General features: G+C 40.8%; 1 protein-coding gene across 3 annotated transcripts in view; it reads left to right on the top strand.

The window, feature by feature from the left end:
* Positions 1-14,773, top strand: part of COL11A1 (collagen type XI alpha 1 chain) — a 160,618-nt gene extending 145,845 nt beyond the window's left edge. For 2 of the 3 annotated variants that reach the window (XM_024570075.3, XM_024570076.3), the window contains exons 58-67: positions 2,671-2,724; positions 3,751-3,858; positions 4,338-4,391; positions 4,499-4,534; positions 4,628-4,681; positions 5,702-5,951; positions 9,170-9,282; positions 10,365-10,433; positions 11,635-11,868; positions 13,059-14,763. In XM_024570075.3, coding sequence (XP_024425843.2) covers positions 2,671-2,724; positions 3,751-3,858; positions 4,338-4,391; positions 4,499-4,534; positions 4,628-4,681; positions 5,702-5,951; positions 9,170-9,282; positions 10,365-10,433; positions 11,635-11,868; positions 13,059-13,205 — 1,119 coding nt within the window. In that variant the 3' untranslated portion in view covers positions 13,206-14,763. Of the gene's footprint in view, positions 1-2,670; positions 2,725-3,750; positions 3,859-4,337; positions 4,392-4,498; positions 4,535-4,627; positions 4,682-5,701; positions 5,952-9,169; positions 9,283-10,364; positions 10,434-11,634; positions 11,869-13,058 lie in introns of all 3 variants that reach the window. The other variant, XM_024570077.3, reaches the window with a different exon arrangement.
* Positions 14,774-16,014: the final 1,241 nt, after the last annotated feature.

Here is a 16,014-nt window from a genome sequence, read left to right as displayed (position 1 = left end):
TCATGCAATTGCAGTATTAGAATTACTTTTTTCATGCTTTTTTATGCCACCTTGTTCTAACCTAGGAAGTCTTGGGCATCTATCCTAATCATGACAAGACCTACAGAAATTATCTGTTCATATTACTCATTCATATTATTTATTTTTAAATGTGCTATCGGGCAGCGTTATCTTCCAAATTAACGATTTACCGGGCCCACCTAAGGAGATCAGAAAAAGTAAATGCAAAAGTGCACTTCCTTCATTTTAAAGTGATTACAGTAGTGTGGTGAAATGTGATGGTTTTATTTGACCATAAATGAGCCCCTTTAGGCTGGTGTGATTTGCATATTCATGTAACTGGAATTGGGACCTAAGTCCCAGACCCATGTTTATCAGACCTTTGACACAGATGGCTGGTCTCGAACTCCAGACTTTCAGGCCCAGTTGTCCTGGGTGAAGCCAAGAGCAGCGACACTAATGCCACTGGTGGAGGGCCACACTTTGACATCCGCCACGGCAGGGTGTTGATAAACTGGACCAGCGATTTTCAGCCCCCTTCCTTTAGGGCACACATAAACGAATGACTGAAATTCTGCAGCAAATCAAAAAATATATACTTATTGCCAATCTGGCAAAAATAAAGTATAATTTTGATTCATTCACACTGGACAACTATTCTTGTGTTGGCTTTTGTCATTTTTTTAAAATTTAACAATCTAAAGGAATAGAAGTTAGTGCCCCTGACTAATCAGTCAGGTATTGCATGTTTTTAAAAATTCTTGCGGCACAATGGTTGAAGTTTGCTGAACTACATGAAAGTCCGGTGTGAAAACCCAGGCTTTCAAGTAGAATATATTTGAAAGTGAACTTGGTCATTTCTTTGTAGTCCTTTTTTGGTGGAGATTTAATGAAGTGACACAATTGTTTATTTTTACACAAAAGAGAATCTAAATTGAATTGACATAAATTTAGGTCTGAGGATTAATAATGTTTTCCTTGCTAGAAGAATGTTATGAGGTGTGTTCACACTGAAAATGGTGCAGGCTATCATTCTATGAAAATAATTTCAATCTATTGTTACTAGATGATGTCGGGAAATTTTCCTCTGTTATGGCAATACTTATAGAATTTCAAGTTCATTCATAGATGGAAACTAATAGAAGTACACCTAATAGTAGCCCCAAATACTGATGTTACACAGCAGTAATTTGTCCTAACGCTATTCTTACTTCCCCCAGAAGTTCAGGAATTCAGTTTGAGGAGTCGACTTGAGAAGCAAGAATGGAAGGGGGCGCCATCTACTGCATCTCCCAGAGCCCCCACTTTAAGATAGGAATCGCGATCCTTGGTTTACAGATGAGAAAACTAAAGCTCTCTTTGGTTAACTAATTTAAATTACTAATAAGAGAGGCTGGCTTCTATTTCAAGTCTATCCTACCCTGACCCCATAATTTTCCTGTTACATCATGCTGCTTGGATCAGATCCATGGATCTTAGTACTTTAATTCACAAAAGTGATGGACTGGGGACTTCATGTACTCTTCCACGCTGAAGACTCCAAGTATCTAGGAGGAGGGGGGAAAACGACCCATGGGAGGTAGTCCTGGAGGAGGACATCCAGCGGTGAAGACTCGTGATGATACAGCTTTGTGAAACTTAATACAGTTGGCCAAGTGCCATGTTAAAAGTCATTATTATAATCATGAGCAAAATAATTCAGCTCAGGCTAACTAATTCAAATCCGCAGAGGAACCACGTGACTATGTTGCCTTTGTTTCCCGAGGCCTGGCTTGTTGCCGCGGTAATGGCCCCCGTGTGGGGCGTTCTGTCGGACCCATTCATCGCGTGCCCACAAACCGTCTTTCAGGGTCTGTCCGTCCACACGTCTGACAGGAGCAGCTGCCTGTGCAGCTCCACTTGTCCTCATTTCACACCAGGGTCTCATTTTGCATGGCTCTCCATTTGGAGTACACAGATTCTTACGTTAAAATGTGTGTTAGAAAGCCATCAATAGAAATATTTCCCTGCGTAGGCGTAAGGACGAACCTGTCAGTCGTTAAAGTCATGCCACAGTTTTCATAAGTATATTGTGTAGCATGAATGGATAAATGCCATCCATGTCCTTGAACTTTTAAAAAGGTGAAATTATTAAACTAGAGATATAATTATAGTATGAAGAAAGTTACATTACCTTACTCTTCATTTTGCAAATCGTTTAGATTAAGAGATTCAGTTCAGGAATTACAGCCAAAAGCGCTGTCTGGGAGTTTACTCAGGAGAAGTGTTATCAAAGGTCAGTTGACTATTAAAAGTACATTGAAGTTTTTCCTTTTTTAATTTTACTGGAAATATCGCAACCTTTGAATTTCCATTTAGCACCAGAACATTCGATTGAACATACATATTGTTTGGAAACCCCTTCTTCTCAAATTAGTGTCACTAAAATCATCCTTACCTTATTTCTGACTTCATATTTGTTTAAACAAAATCATCATTATATTTTATTATTATGGTTCAATTTAAACCATAGTTTTAAACATACAAAGTTGTTTAGAATTCTGAAAAACAATGGCTGATCATTATTATTTTTTAACTTTAGCAAAGTTACCAACAGCAAACGTGCCCTGTAGTAACATGCTTCTCTAATCTGTACCTCCTCTGTGTACATGTACCATTTCTCGTTATCAGGGGCCCCCTGGATTACCTGGCCTCAAAGGCGACCCCGGCTCCAAGGGTGAGAAGGTGAGCAACAAGTTCATGCTAGTACTGTTTTCATATCCTTAGCTCCTCTGATGAGGTTAGAGAAGAGAAAATATGCCTAGTCAGAGTGAAAAATGTAGCAGAAATCAGTGTTACATTTTCTCAGTATCCCCAGTGGGAACCAAATGGAGAGGCATATGGTTATACTGAAAATAAAGTATCAGAAAATAAACATAGGGAGTAACAAAATGCCCATTTCTTTAATGTTTTTTACCATGGAAGTAAAAACTTTCAAATAGACTATCTTTCAAATAGTAATTTAATCTCCCAAAATGTATGCATCAAATAATTAAAGTTAATAAAACTTTGCTCTGGCTGGCATGGCTCAGTTGGTTGGAGTGTTGTCCCATATCACGGGTTCGATCCTCTGTCAGAGGACATACCTAGGTTGTGGGTTCAACCCCTGGTCAGAGTATGTACATGAGGCAGCCAATAAATGTTTCTCTCTGATGTCGATGTATCTCTGCCTTTCTCACTCCCTCCCTTCTGCTCCCTAGGCATGTCTACAGGTGAAGATTAAGAAAACAAACCTTTGTCAGAATGGCATTAACATTTTTGGGTTATTTTTAAGTTTCCAAATGTCTCTTAAAGACTGCAGGTTCTCTGAAGAATAGAAATTATTTTGCATAAAATAAGATGCTTATTAAAACAATGCATTTTCAGTTGTTTATTTCACCAATAGCCCGGGTGGTCATTACTGGCCTTTTAGTGGAGGGAGCTGCCTCTCTGTAAATGAAACAGGGAAGATGCTATTTTTGGAAAGCATTTAGTTCGATAATACTCCCACCCCTGAGCATGGGCCTGGCCAAACGCAAGCAGTGAAGGATCCTGTTGGGTGTGGGCCAAGAGGGTCTGACTCCTGCATCCTGTTCGGAAAGGCTCAAGTTTTTATGTAAATGTGCTACTCTTCTGTTTCACCCATGTAAGGTGCAATTATTTTGTGACTCTGATTTACTCTATGCTTGTAATTTATCTGTCGTTACCCTTTCTTTTCTCCGCCTTCCCAAGGGGCACCCTGGTTTAATTGGCCTGATCGGGCCTCCAGGCGAGCAAGGTGAGAAGGGCGACAGGGGTCTCCCAGGAACCCAAGGATCTCCAGGCGTGAAGGGCGACGGGGTGAGCAGAGCTAGAAATCACTGTCCTGTCCTTCCCAGTTACGCACACGCACCTGCACACGTGCCCTGCGACTTGACCAAGGAAGTGATGTAGCGTGTCTTTATTCTAATCTCCTTGAGTCAGTGGTGTTTTCAAAAAGAAATTTATTTCACCTTAGACTCAATAAATTAAAAATGTGGCAAGTCAGAACGACAAAAATTACAGTTCAACAGTTAATTGCACTAACATTTATTGATCCCCAACACATACAAATCATCCCCCTGAAGGCTGCAGGAATATAAATATATATGCAGACATTGAAGCAAAGTAGAAAAAGAATAGATTATCTTGCAAAGTTACTACTTAGATTTACAATGGGGAATTGAAGCTCTTCTTGTGTAGCTTTGCATTCTCTAAATTTTGCCATGTGTGCTATCAGGCAAGACAGGAGAGTAGAATCGCTGAGGAAACCGCTCTAATTGGGATGATTCTCTCTACAGGGAATCCCAGGGCCTGCCGGCCCCATAGGTCCACCTGGCCCTCCAGGCTTACCAGTAAGTACAAGAAAAGAGAATTTCATAACGTCAACTTACACGTACACGGAAGAGATGTACACAAATGCTCTACCTTTGTATCAGTAATTTGTGTTTGCATTTTCTAGGGTCCTCAAGGCCCCAAGGGTAACAAAGGCTCCACGGTAAGTACCTTCCCCTTCGGCATTTCCATTGTTCAGTGCAGCCTGCCGCAATGCCTTGTTCTCTGTTTATCTTGTCCCTTTTCTCTTTCACAGGGACCTGCTGGCCAGAAGGGTGACAATGGTCTCCCTGGGCCTCCTGGGCCCCCGGTAAGTGCCTGGGGACACAGGGATATTCTGGTAGTTGGCATCCTGACGCTGCCGTCGAGGTCGCGGAATTTATAAGACGGATGAGCAGGCACGTTCTGTCCAAGTCTGATTTTCTAGGAAATAGCAACTACGTTAATTAAGTACTCAGGTTGACATGCCAAGACATCTTTAATTGGTTTCACTGTTTGAATAGAAAGATACCTTAATTATATAGCTATATACAATAGTCATATTCCTATTAGTTTTTTAAGCAAATCGTATACATTTATGTCAGATTTTCGTGAAAGCAACTGATCGGATACCCCAAAGATACCTTTATATCTCTCTGACACTGGAAATAAAGGAAAAGGTGCAGGTGGTCGGCACTTTTGCCTGCAGCAGATAATGGCGATAAGAGAAGCAGTAACAATGACCCCCGCTGACGCACGCTGACATCTTCCAGGCCTCACACGGCTTCACACGACTGCTAAGTGATAGGTCCGTGTGAAGAGTCTTCAGCCTCCCGTCTTGAGCTTGCCCCCAAACGACACAGGCATTAGTGCGCCAGGGCTGCCACCACCAATGGGGTGGCTTCCACATGGGACTTGTTGCGTCACAGCTGGAGGCCGCAAGTCCTCGGTCAGAGTGTCCCCGGCTCTGGTCTTCCCGAGAGCTCCCGGGGAAAGGCCTGTGAGAGACCCCTCTCCTTGGCTTGTAGATGGCTGAGGGCTAACTAATGAACAAGAAAGTAAGGCATCCAACCTTCGCCCCCACCGATCTGTGCTCCGTTACTCGTACGGCAAAAGGTCTAGGAACCGCCTGAGGGTGCGCCTGCCTCTGCACCTCCACTAGGTCTTCTTAAAAGAGCTCACAAAGTGTATAGCACATATTGTATAGTAGCCATTACAAAAGACATTGAAAACAGGGAAAGCACTGAAAAGCCAAACTAACTGTAGTTCCTTATGACATCGCCAGCAATAACTAAGGTCTGCGGGACGTTTAATTTAGCAAACAATTATGCGAACATCCTCTCTCTTACAGGGCCCCCCTGGTGAAGTCATCCAGCCTTTGCCAATCCTGTCACCCAAAAAAACCAGGAGACACGCTGAGGGCATGCAAGCAGACGCAGGTGATAATATCCTCGATTACTCGGACGGAATGGAGGAAATATTCGGCTCCCTCAACTCCCTGAAACAGGACATCGAGCACATGAAGTTCCCCATGGGCACTCAGACCAACCCCGCCCGGACGTGCAGAGACCTGCAGCTGAGCCACCCCGACTTCCCAGATGGTGCGTTGATAAGGCGTGACAAAGCCCACGCGCGGAGCCTCTTGGTGACTGAGGTGCATTGTCAGCTCATTAATTCTAGCTCGATGCTCACCATAGTCTCCAAATAAAACGAGCGCCAACGATTTATTAATTCCAACCTCGTAGACAGAAAAGTCATTTATGCTGTGTAATGCACGGTCTGCTTTGGAAAAATCCGTGTCTGTTAAATAAGGTTTCATTAAATTATGACAAGATCATTTTTGGATGATTATAGATAACACAAATGCACTTTGCCTTGTAATCATAGAATGGGTTTTAATGGGTGCACAAATATGGGTGTATACTATATAATTATGTGTATGCTATTATCCTAACTCAATTTAAATTAATGTGCAAAATCAACATGATTAAGTAGCATAACTGAATCATATTTGATCCAATGAAGAGAATATTTAAGAATTAGGATAGCCTGGAGCAAAAATTTATTGCATTGACCCACAAATAAGCCCAACAACTGTAAACAGTTCGCTTGTAACAATAATAAGTACAACGTTCCGTACCCAGTGTTTGCCAAAACCGCAACATCCTGTGCTGAGAAGGAAACGCGTGCAAGTGTCCCCGGCTGGCTCAACTCACACAGTTAATTACCCAGCTAGCCAGGGGCAGATCTCTGGCCGATTTGAAGTCTCCCACTTGATGTGGAAATACTTTGCCACTCTTTTTACTCTTGAGACAATATCATTTTGACTGCTGATCACACGACTCATGTGCAGCTGAGATCTGAATAACTCGGTTCAGATGGAAAAGCTGCCCCCGATGCAGGCACAGGAACCACCAAAAAGGAAGAATGTCGTCAAACCCTGCTCTCTGAAACGGGGCCTGTTGAAACGACCACACCTGCAGACGATGTATCACAGGAATGTCCACTTGAGACCTCTATGACCCTGTTAACCAGTGTCGCCCCAATAAATGTAACAAAATAAAATGATAACACAGGTAGTTACTAATGGCTCCATACAAGCTGATGTCCAAAGTCTTCAGATTTATGTTTCTTTGAAAGGATAGGTTTAGCTCAGTATTATTTCAGTGATTTGTAAGGGGAGTGACTCAGACTTCTGATCTAGCTAAGGGAGTCCTATATCATTGAAAATCAAATGTGAAAACCATGCATGACTAGTTACAACCTGAGCACTCCAGAAAACATTCCGTGAACTTGCAGAAGGGGAAAGCTCAGTGTGGGCTACAGTTCCCTGTGGCTTCCGTACAGTAACTGCTTCACTAATTCTTCAGGGTGATCATTATTACTATGTGTATTTATTTATTACTTACTTAGTGGTGCCAGGCACTGTTTCTTACACAGAGATGCCCCGATAAACAAGGAGCAATGCCCCAGAGCTGCCATTATCTATGGAGATGGGAGAGCCCCACATGTTGATAACCTCCTGTGAAAAAGCTGGGTATTTATTATAGTATACTAAGGGGTGATTCCCTTTTCAATTCTAAAAAATGTTAACATTGGAGGAGGTGACTTGTGAGCTGAAACCTTAAAGCCGTAGCCAGTCATGCAAAGAATCAAAAGGGCCTTTCCAGCAGAGGGTAGGGGACATCGGCAAGGCTTCGAAGAAGACAAGATCTTGGCGTCTTGGGGGAACTGAAGGTCCAGTGGCTGGACAACATGAGCGAAGTGGAAAGTGACTTGAAGTGACTGGGAAGGAAACTAGCTGGACGAAAGAGGCGGGTTACAAAGCTGTTGGACCCATCCAGGCAAGAGATTGTGGTGGCCTGGCGTGGGGGTGTAACCATACACGCAGGACATGGATGAGTAGCAGATAAACTGAACACAGTATCCATGGAACACTGAATCTATTGGACAAAGGTATCTCAGTAACTAAGCTATCAATATGTGATTCAAAAGAATACTTAAATACAATGTTAACTGAATAAAATAAAAATAATGCTTAACATGTAATTCAAAATTGTATATTCCTAAAAAACCTAAGCAATAGAAAATAAGAGGGGTTATTGTGGTTGGTAAAATCTTGGGTGATTTTTATTTTATTGTATGTTTTTCCTGAGAATTTCAGTTTGTTCCAGATGTGAATTTGTTAATGGTGTAAACCAAAAAATTATAAATGTTAAATAATACCGTTGGGGTTCCCTGACACGTAGCGGAAGCTTGTTGACTCTGAGAGTCAATTCCCTGTTTATGAACAGTAGTAGTCATCAGAGATAAGACAGCTCAGCTTTGGTGTTTCAAGAGTCCAGTACAGAGCTAAGCAGTGGGAGCTTTTAGAACGTTCAAGTTCATACTCCGTGGATGCACAAAATTGAAATCAGCATTTGCCCTGAAGTGGCGGCATGCAAAATGGTAGGAGGGAGGCAAAGGCCTCTTCACGTGTCCGTCAACTCTGTCCCCTAATAATTCTTGGTAACCAAAGCCATATTGTCAATTACTTAAAGAACAACTCTGTTACTCCCACTATTTACCGTCTTTACTCACCTCATCCCCAGTTAACGTGATGGTCATTCACATGGTAAAACTTGTGCGCTACCATCTATATAACGACATTAATAGCAAACGGCACTTAAATGCAGAGGTCAGCAAAAGTTGGCTTACGGTTGTAATACAAATAAATATTGATAAGTAATAATACAAGTATGAACTCTGTGCTTCATGTATCACACCTGTAAACCTACTTTTGCTCGCCCCTGTGTATAAAATCAACCTGCCTCTTAGGATCCCCCTCAGAGGAAGTAGTCTTTGAGACTAAGAAGATACTATCACCTCCACTGTTACCGATGAATAAACCAAGAAAAAATATTGGCTATTGTACTCAGACGACTTACATAGTAAATAATACTTCAAGGGACTTAAGGTTGAGTATATCTGATTCCAGTGTGCATGCAATTCATTACGCATGATAAATAGAATGTTCATATTTGAGGACATGGGAGCTGAACCCTAAAAGTAGCAGGCCATGCTGGGAATAAAGAAGGGTGTCCAGGCAGAGGGTCTGGGGGCACGCGCGCACGGCTTTGAGGCACGCAAGACAAAAGGGCCACTCCTCAAGTCCTCAAACATATACCCCAAGATGACCAAAAACGTAAAAGAAATTCCTATGGGAAAAGATCAATGGATATTTATTTTACCTTGTTCCTCTAATAAAATTTGACATATAACGCACTTGCTTTTACACCTACGTGGATTTGTCTCTGACATATCTGTTTCCTCCCTCCAGGAGAATATTGGATCGACCCTAACCAAGGTTGCTCTGGAGACTCCTTCAAGGTTTCCTGTAACTTCACGTCTGGGGGTGAGACGTGCATTTACCCAGACAAAAAGTCCGAGGGAGTAAGTACCCATCGGTTTTGGGGGTGACCGTGGACACCCCCAAATGTGTTTTTGCAATGTTGAATGAAACAGGAAAATTATACTGTCCTGTTTTCATTTATCTGCTTTTCTTACAGGGTAATTAGAGCATTTCATTTGCATAAACCTAAATAAGGCACCCAGATGACGTATGCGGTTAACAGATACTTCTTTCTTTTGTACCCGCAAGCATTCTTCTTGCACCTGCTTGCTCTCTGAAATTCCATGGCTTTCCATGGCAGAGCAAAGCTGACTCACGTTTTAGTGCATGGGTAGTATCTTCATCCCACTCGCCACACGGCAGAGCTCACAGCTGTCTGTTATGCTGAAAATAATACAACTTCATAAAGAATTATTTTTCACGTAAAAGGTGCATGTTCTCCACACACACATACTTTTTCAATGTGTCGTCTCTTCAAGCCCATTTCTTCATGTTCACCCAGCACTGTCGGCACATCGGAGTCCTACCTTTTAGCTAAAGGCTAATTATTAACATAAGGAGAGATTTTTTCACTAGCATCATTGTAGTCTCCAAACATTACACAGGTGGGAAAGTTTGCCTTTATTCATGTTTGTTGAATAAGTCACCTTTTTCTTCGTACATGGCGTGGGTCTCCAGAGGCACAGAAACTCAAGTCAGAACGAGTGGCTCTAGTGTGGGGCTGGTCTCCGTTAGGAGAGAGATGACGACCTTGGCTATGGAATGCTGATGGCACCTGCCCACTGGCTGATGCCAGCTGGCATGGTGAGGGTTTCCTTTGCAAGAGGTCACCTTTGCAAGCAGTGCCCCCCGTGGCCCTTAGTGTGCCTGTACCAGAGGATTTTGCCCCTTCTTCTTGTTGAGCAACTAAAGAAAACATGAAGAGAATGACTCCGTCTCCACTAAAGGGGAAGTCACAGGATCGATCTCACATATTGTCCTTTATGTCAATTTGTGTCACCCAGAGGAGACCACTTGGAAACTCTTTAGCACCTTAGTCTTACCGAGAATTACTGGTATGTACATAAACATGACTGCTCATAATTTTTACCTACTTTCTGATTCTCCTGCTCTTTTGCAACAGGTAAGGATTTCATCGTGGCCAAAGGAAAAACCAGGGAGCTGGTTTAGTGAATTTAAAAGAGGAAAACTGGTATGTTATGACCTCAACATGAAATGGTTTATCTTGAATTTCGTACATGAAGCTCAAATCATATACCTCCTGCCATCGAGCCTGACCCTCTAAGTCACACTAACGCAGGACACTGTGTGTCCCTCAGTTGTACCCATCTCTTGCTCTTAGACCACTTTAGAGAAGTCTACAATTTTCCTATCAAAAGTAAATGGAAATACGCTAAAGTTACCAAAATAATATGATCATGAAGTATATATTTTGTTAAGTTCCTGAGAGAGCTATCACAAAAATGGATTCTGTTAGAAATATCAGGTATAGAGAACATATCTATTTAAATAGTATCTTTGATTCTGGCAATTTCCTTGTCTATCTGCTTGAAACCTCATTTATTTCTTTTCTTCATTTCAATAAGATTTCATTTCAGTATAATTTGGGTAAATTTCTTACTTAGTTTTTAAAAAATATCTAAGTTTATATGTCTCAGCTGAGCCCATTACATATTTCAGTTACACTTCCTAAAACAATTTATAAACTTGGTAAAACAGACAGTTTTTAATACTTGGCAGTCCAGACGATTTTCCTGTTGTAAGAGCAAAGTAAGTGTTTACCGACGTAACTCACGTTCCCTTGCACCGCTCCAGGCACTGTGTCGGGCTGTGGGGAGTGGGTGCATCAGCTAAGAAGGGCACACAGGTAGGTCTGTGCTGAACTTAAAGGCCAGAAGTGCCTTCAAAGGCGACGGCCCCCTAATGAAAAATGCAGGAACATGTTTAAAATTTGCTTCCAGCAGATATACTATAGATATAGTATGACATTTTTAAAGGCAAAATCAGACAGCAGAAAAATAGTTAACTTCTACATTGCCCTGATATTCTCAGTTCTCATCATTTTACTCTTTTTCCTGTTTAAAAAGAAAGACAAATGCGATACACGGGGCCTTGGAAACAAAGGCGTCTTTTCGCAATGTTTACTGACAGAAACTGAAGCATGGAACTAAAGTGGTTTTTGTCAGAGATAAGTAGTGCTTATAGCAGTAACCCAGGTGGGAACAGAATCCTGATTTCACAGAATCCTGTCTCGGGTCCCCTGACCCGCCGTGCACACTTCCTTTCGTTAAGTAAAAATGGGTCTGCTGAGTCATCCGCATGCTCACATTCCCTGTCCACGGGGATTTTCTTCCTTAGAACAAAAACGAGGTCCTTCACTCTTCTGTTCCCAGCTCTCCTACCTGGACGTGGAAGGCAACTCCATCAGCATGGTGCAGATGACGTTCCTGAAGCTGCTCACGGCCTCGGCGCGGCAGAATTTCACCTACCACTGCCATCAGTCAGCCGCCTGGTACGACGTGTCATCGGGAAGCTATGACAAAGCGCTCCGGTTCCTCGGGTCAAATGATGAGGAGATGTCCCACGACAACAGCCCGTACATCAAAGCGCTGTCTGACGGCTGCGCGGTGAGTGTTGTCTCCACTGGCCTTCCTGCACCAAGGGGAGAGGCAGCCGGAACCTTCGTTTGGCCCCACGTCCGATTTCCCATATGGAACGGATGTCTCACATGAAATGTTGTTAAGATGTGATGCTTAGCACTGACATATCAAAATATAGTGTGTCTGACACCATAAATATTCACACACACACACAAACACAGGAACTCTGAAACAGGTAGACGGACACATTTTTAAAGCCTTAACAGAAGATCATCTTGGATCCTTTTTATGCAATTATTCCTGATGTTTGAATACACTTACAGCTAGTTTTCCCTGAAATGAAAAAAAAATCAAAAACCTTATTTCATTTGCCTTCTAAATCCATGACTCTAGAATGACAGGTGAACAAGTCACCACAGACACTTCCTAGACCTGCATTTTAATTGTAAGGGGCTTTTTGACTGGTAGCACATTGCACCGGGCTACTATCACTCCTCTTCCACCCTCTGGACCTATCCTTGTCACCTATGTGGGAATCCCATGTAAGAAAGGGACCCACAGAGCGCCCTGAAAAGCCCACCATTTTAGCTGATGACTAAAGAGAAGCCACAGGCAGGAGTAGAGGGGTCCCTGCCTTGGACACAGTGAACAGGTACATTGATCAAAGAAGGGAAACCGAAGCCCATGAAAGGAGCGAGCAAGTGTTCGGGATTTTCCGGTAGCAATGAATTACTCATCCTGAGTCGCAACATTAATACATTCCAGCAGAAGTGCTTCGACTTTCGACCTTTGGCGTTATAGTTCCTATGTTCAAATTTTTCTTAAAAAAATTGGACTACATCCAAATTATAAGTATAATCCTAAGGAAGTATTACTAATGTAGGTGTGTGACCAAACCCCAACATCAGTCTTCCTACCAAACTGTATTTGTCAGTTCAATAAGAGTCTCTTCAGCTGTGCAATATGTAGAGTATTATAGCTGGGTAACGATAGCTAAATACTGAATGTAGTTGTGAGCGTTCACAGTTGAGAGCCACATAGGACATGAGGGATAACAAGAACCGCTCATTATTACAGAGATACTGGCAAAGTTACTCTTCTGCTCTCTTCTTTCTCATCTTCCTGCCTCCATTCAGAGGCTTCAGAAAAAAATAACAAATGCGTTGAAAATGCAAAATGATTGTATAACATTTTAAAATTTCTGCTTAACTTTACAGTCCAGAAAAGGATATGCAAAGACTGTGATTGAAATCAATACACCGAAAATTGATCAAGTACCTATCGTTGACGTAATGATTAATGACTTTGGTGATCAGAATCAGAAGTTTGGATTTGAAGTTGGTCCTGTTTGTTTCCTTGGCTAAGATTAGGACAAATAACACACGAAATCAACAGAAAATATTCCTTGGTGCCACCAACCCATTTTATGCCACATGCAAGTTTTGAGTGAGGATGGTATAGAGAACTTGTTGCATATGTATGTCCCAACTAGGAAACACAGGTGCCCTTCGGGGGGGAGGGGGAGCAGAATCACATGACAAAAGCTTTGAAAAGCATTTAAAAACAAGGTAGTGTGGCTGAGATGGAAACAAAGCTTTATTCTTGATTCCCAATGTTCATCTCTCCTTTCCCTATTTGGATTTCTTTGGTGCTGTAGAAAACAAGAGAGAAAAATATATATTCATAAAAAGATATGGTGCTCATTTCCATCCATGAAGGATGTGCTAAAACAGTGTGTTTAATAAATTGTAATTATTTTATGTACAGTTCTACACTGTTATCTATGTGTCCGTTTCCAAAACTTGCACGTGTCTCTGAACTCCATCTGACTCTATTCTCATGGCAATTGCGGAGCTCTGATGGCAATAAATATATGTATTATGACAAAATAAAGTTGTAATTTCTGACGACTCTAACTCCCTTTCTTTGATTAATAATAAAATGCCTTTGTATATATTGATGTTGAAGAGTTCAATTATTCGATGCCGCCCACAAATTTCTCAGAGGGCAAAAGCCTGGAAGACGTTCGGATGCACACTCCGACCAGCCCTTCTCTGCTGACAGTAACTTTGATGAATTGCAGCCACATCTATGCATTTTGATGCTCTATTCAGTGCTATACCTCAACCTGTTTCTGCTCAGAGTCCAGGATTTCACAGGCTACTTGTATATATGGAAAATCAGCAAGTTTATATTTTTGGACAGGAAAATGTGTATGCGAAGCTGTTTTCACAAACGGATGCCTCCATCAAGCAAACAATCAGATGTACGATTTTGTTACGACCTTATCTCACCTCTTGTGTTCCTTGTGCTTCAATCGTGCAGGTTAATATGAAAAGTTGGAAGCGAAGCAATTATTTATGAATATGTTTGATGTCATTCGTTTTTAAAAAATTAACTCCGTGAATTTGATTCTAAGTTGCATATTATAATAGTCTGCAAAAATTATTTTACCTGCACCTGCCCAACAAATAGTATTTCTTTTCTTTTGAGATAAAATTATATGTTATTTGCCCTCCTAATTGCTCAATAACATTTGGTGGACTGTTACTAATGGTGTGTTTTTAAAGTCATACTTATTAAAAATGATCAAAACATTTTTTTCACTAAGGTATTTTCCTTCAGGTAGCTTGAAATAGCAATAAAATTTTTAAAATTACAAACTGAAATTTGTATCTATTTTAAGTAATATATGTAAGACTTGAAAATAAATGTTTTATTATTTCTTATATGAAGTGTTAAATTAATTGATACCAGATTTCACTGGAACATTTTCGACTGATAATTTATCACGAAAGAGCATACCTGTAATATTGACATGAAAACGTGAACGTGTGTCATTCAGAAGTTCTTTTATTTTTGAAATTAAGTTTGTAAATGTCCTTTCGAGAAGGGAGATATGAATCATATAAATAAACTCAAGTCTTGTCTACCTGGATTGGTCATTCTCTTTCTTAAATAGGTTCCCAGTTTCTCTGATTTGCAGAAAAGGTTTTCGATTCTGTTTGTTGACCATCCAGGTTAGAAATGTTTTACTTTTTTGAAAAAGCATATTACCCTTCTGAGATAAGTTGTTTAAATTCTCCACGTGTCTGAAACAAAACACCACATGGTAATATACTCTATTTACAAAACAGAAATAGGTTATATTTAAAGTTTCAAAAAGATATTTCTTATAATTAAACATTTTACAAAATCTCAAGCATATGTTCATAATTTTACCACTAGAAATATTTCCAAAAATTTAAATAGTCTCTCAGTCATACATCAAGTGATAAGTTAATCAAGAGGGGTTCTATACATCAGATAATTCACTTTAATAAATGTAGAGCAATAACAGAATATTTTTGCATATTCATCTACATTGGGAAAGCTGTACTATGTGCCCATTTAAACAAAATAGCCTCAAACTTGGCACTCGATAGAATTAAAGAATGAATAACTGAACCGCCTGTCCTTGCCCTCCCTATTCCTTTGATGGATATGGCCTTCTGCGTAGAATCAGATGTTTTTTCTCCCTGATAAGTAATGTAATCGAGACAAAAGGAAGCTCAGTGCAAAGGGAGAAGCATATTCGATGTTTAAGTTATTCGTGTGTAAACTGCAGAGAGCGTGACTGACTTCACAGGCATGGGGGTTTCTAGACCAGATGTTCATAAAATGTGGTGTCTCTTTAAGAAAAATAGTACAAAATTACCAATACAAAGGAAACCAGTTACTATTAAAATGAGTAAAGGTGTTACAGAAAATTATTAATTTAAAAAATGGACCAATACCAAAAGTAATCAAAAAATCCTAGAAAATACCAATGGTTTCAGTGACCCTGTGAAGCACTGCTGTGATAATTTATCCCGCATGTTTATTTTTTGGCTGCAATTTCTGAGAGCCTCTTTATATGAGAAGTTTATCATGTACCTTTCTATAGAAAGAATAAGTTTTGCTAGCATAGATTAGAAATATGTTTGATTATCCGTAGCTTAGACTTATTTCAGATCCACATCTTGTTATTGGTAAGTGTTTTAAAGTGTGTAGGTCACTTTAAATTTAGGGAAAGCTCTGTTAAACTTCTTTCACATATTCACGATAACTTCATGGGATGCTCCACTGGCTGATCCTGTGTGTTTTATTCTTGCTTTTCCTCCACCACCGATGGGTTTCAGGTTCTGGGCCGCA

Source organism: Desmodus rotundus, chromosome 12 (genome assembly GCF_022682495.2).
Source record: "Desmodus rotundus isolate HL8 chromosome 12, HLdesRot8A.1, whole genome shotgun sequence".
Taxonomy (NCBI): Eukaryota; Metazoa; Chordata; class Mammalia; order Chiroptera; family Phyllostomidae; genus Desmodus; species Desmodus rotundus.
The sequence above is the reverse complement of the archived record's forward strand: the minus strand, read 5'-3'. Positions and strand labels throughout refer to the sequence as shown.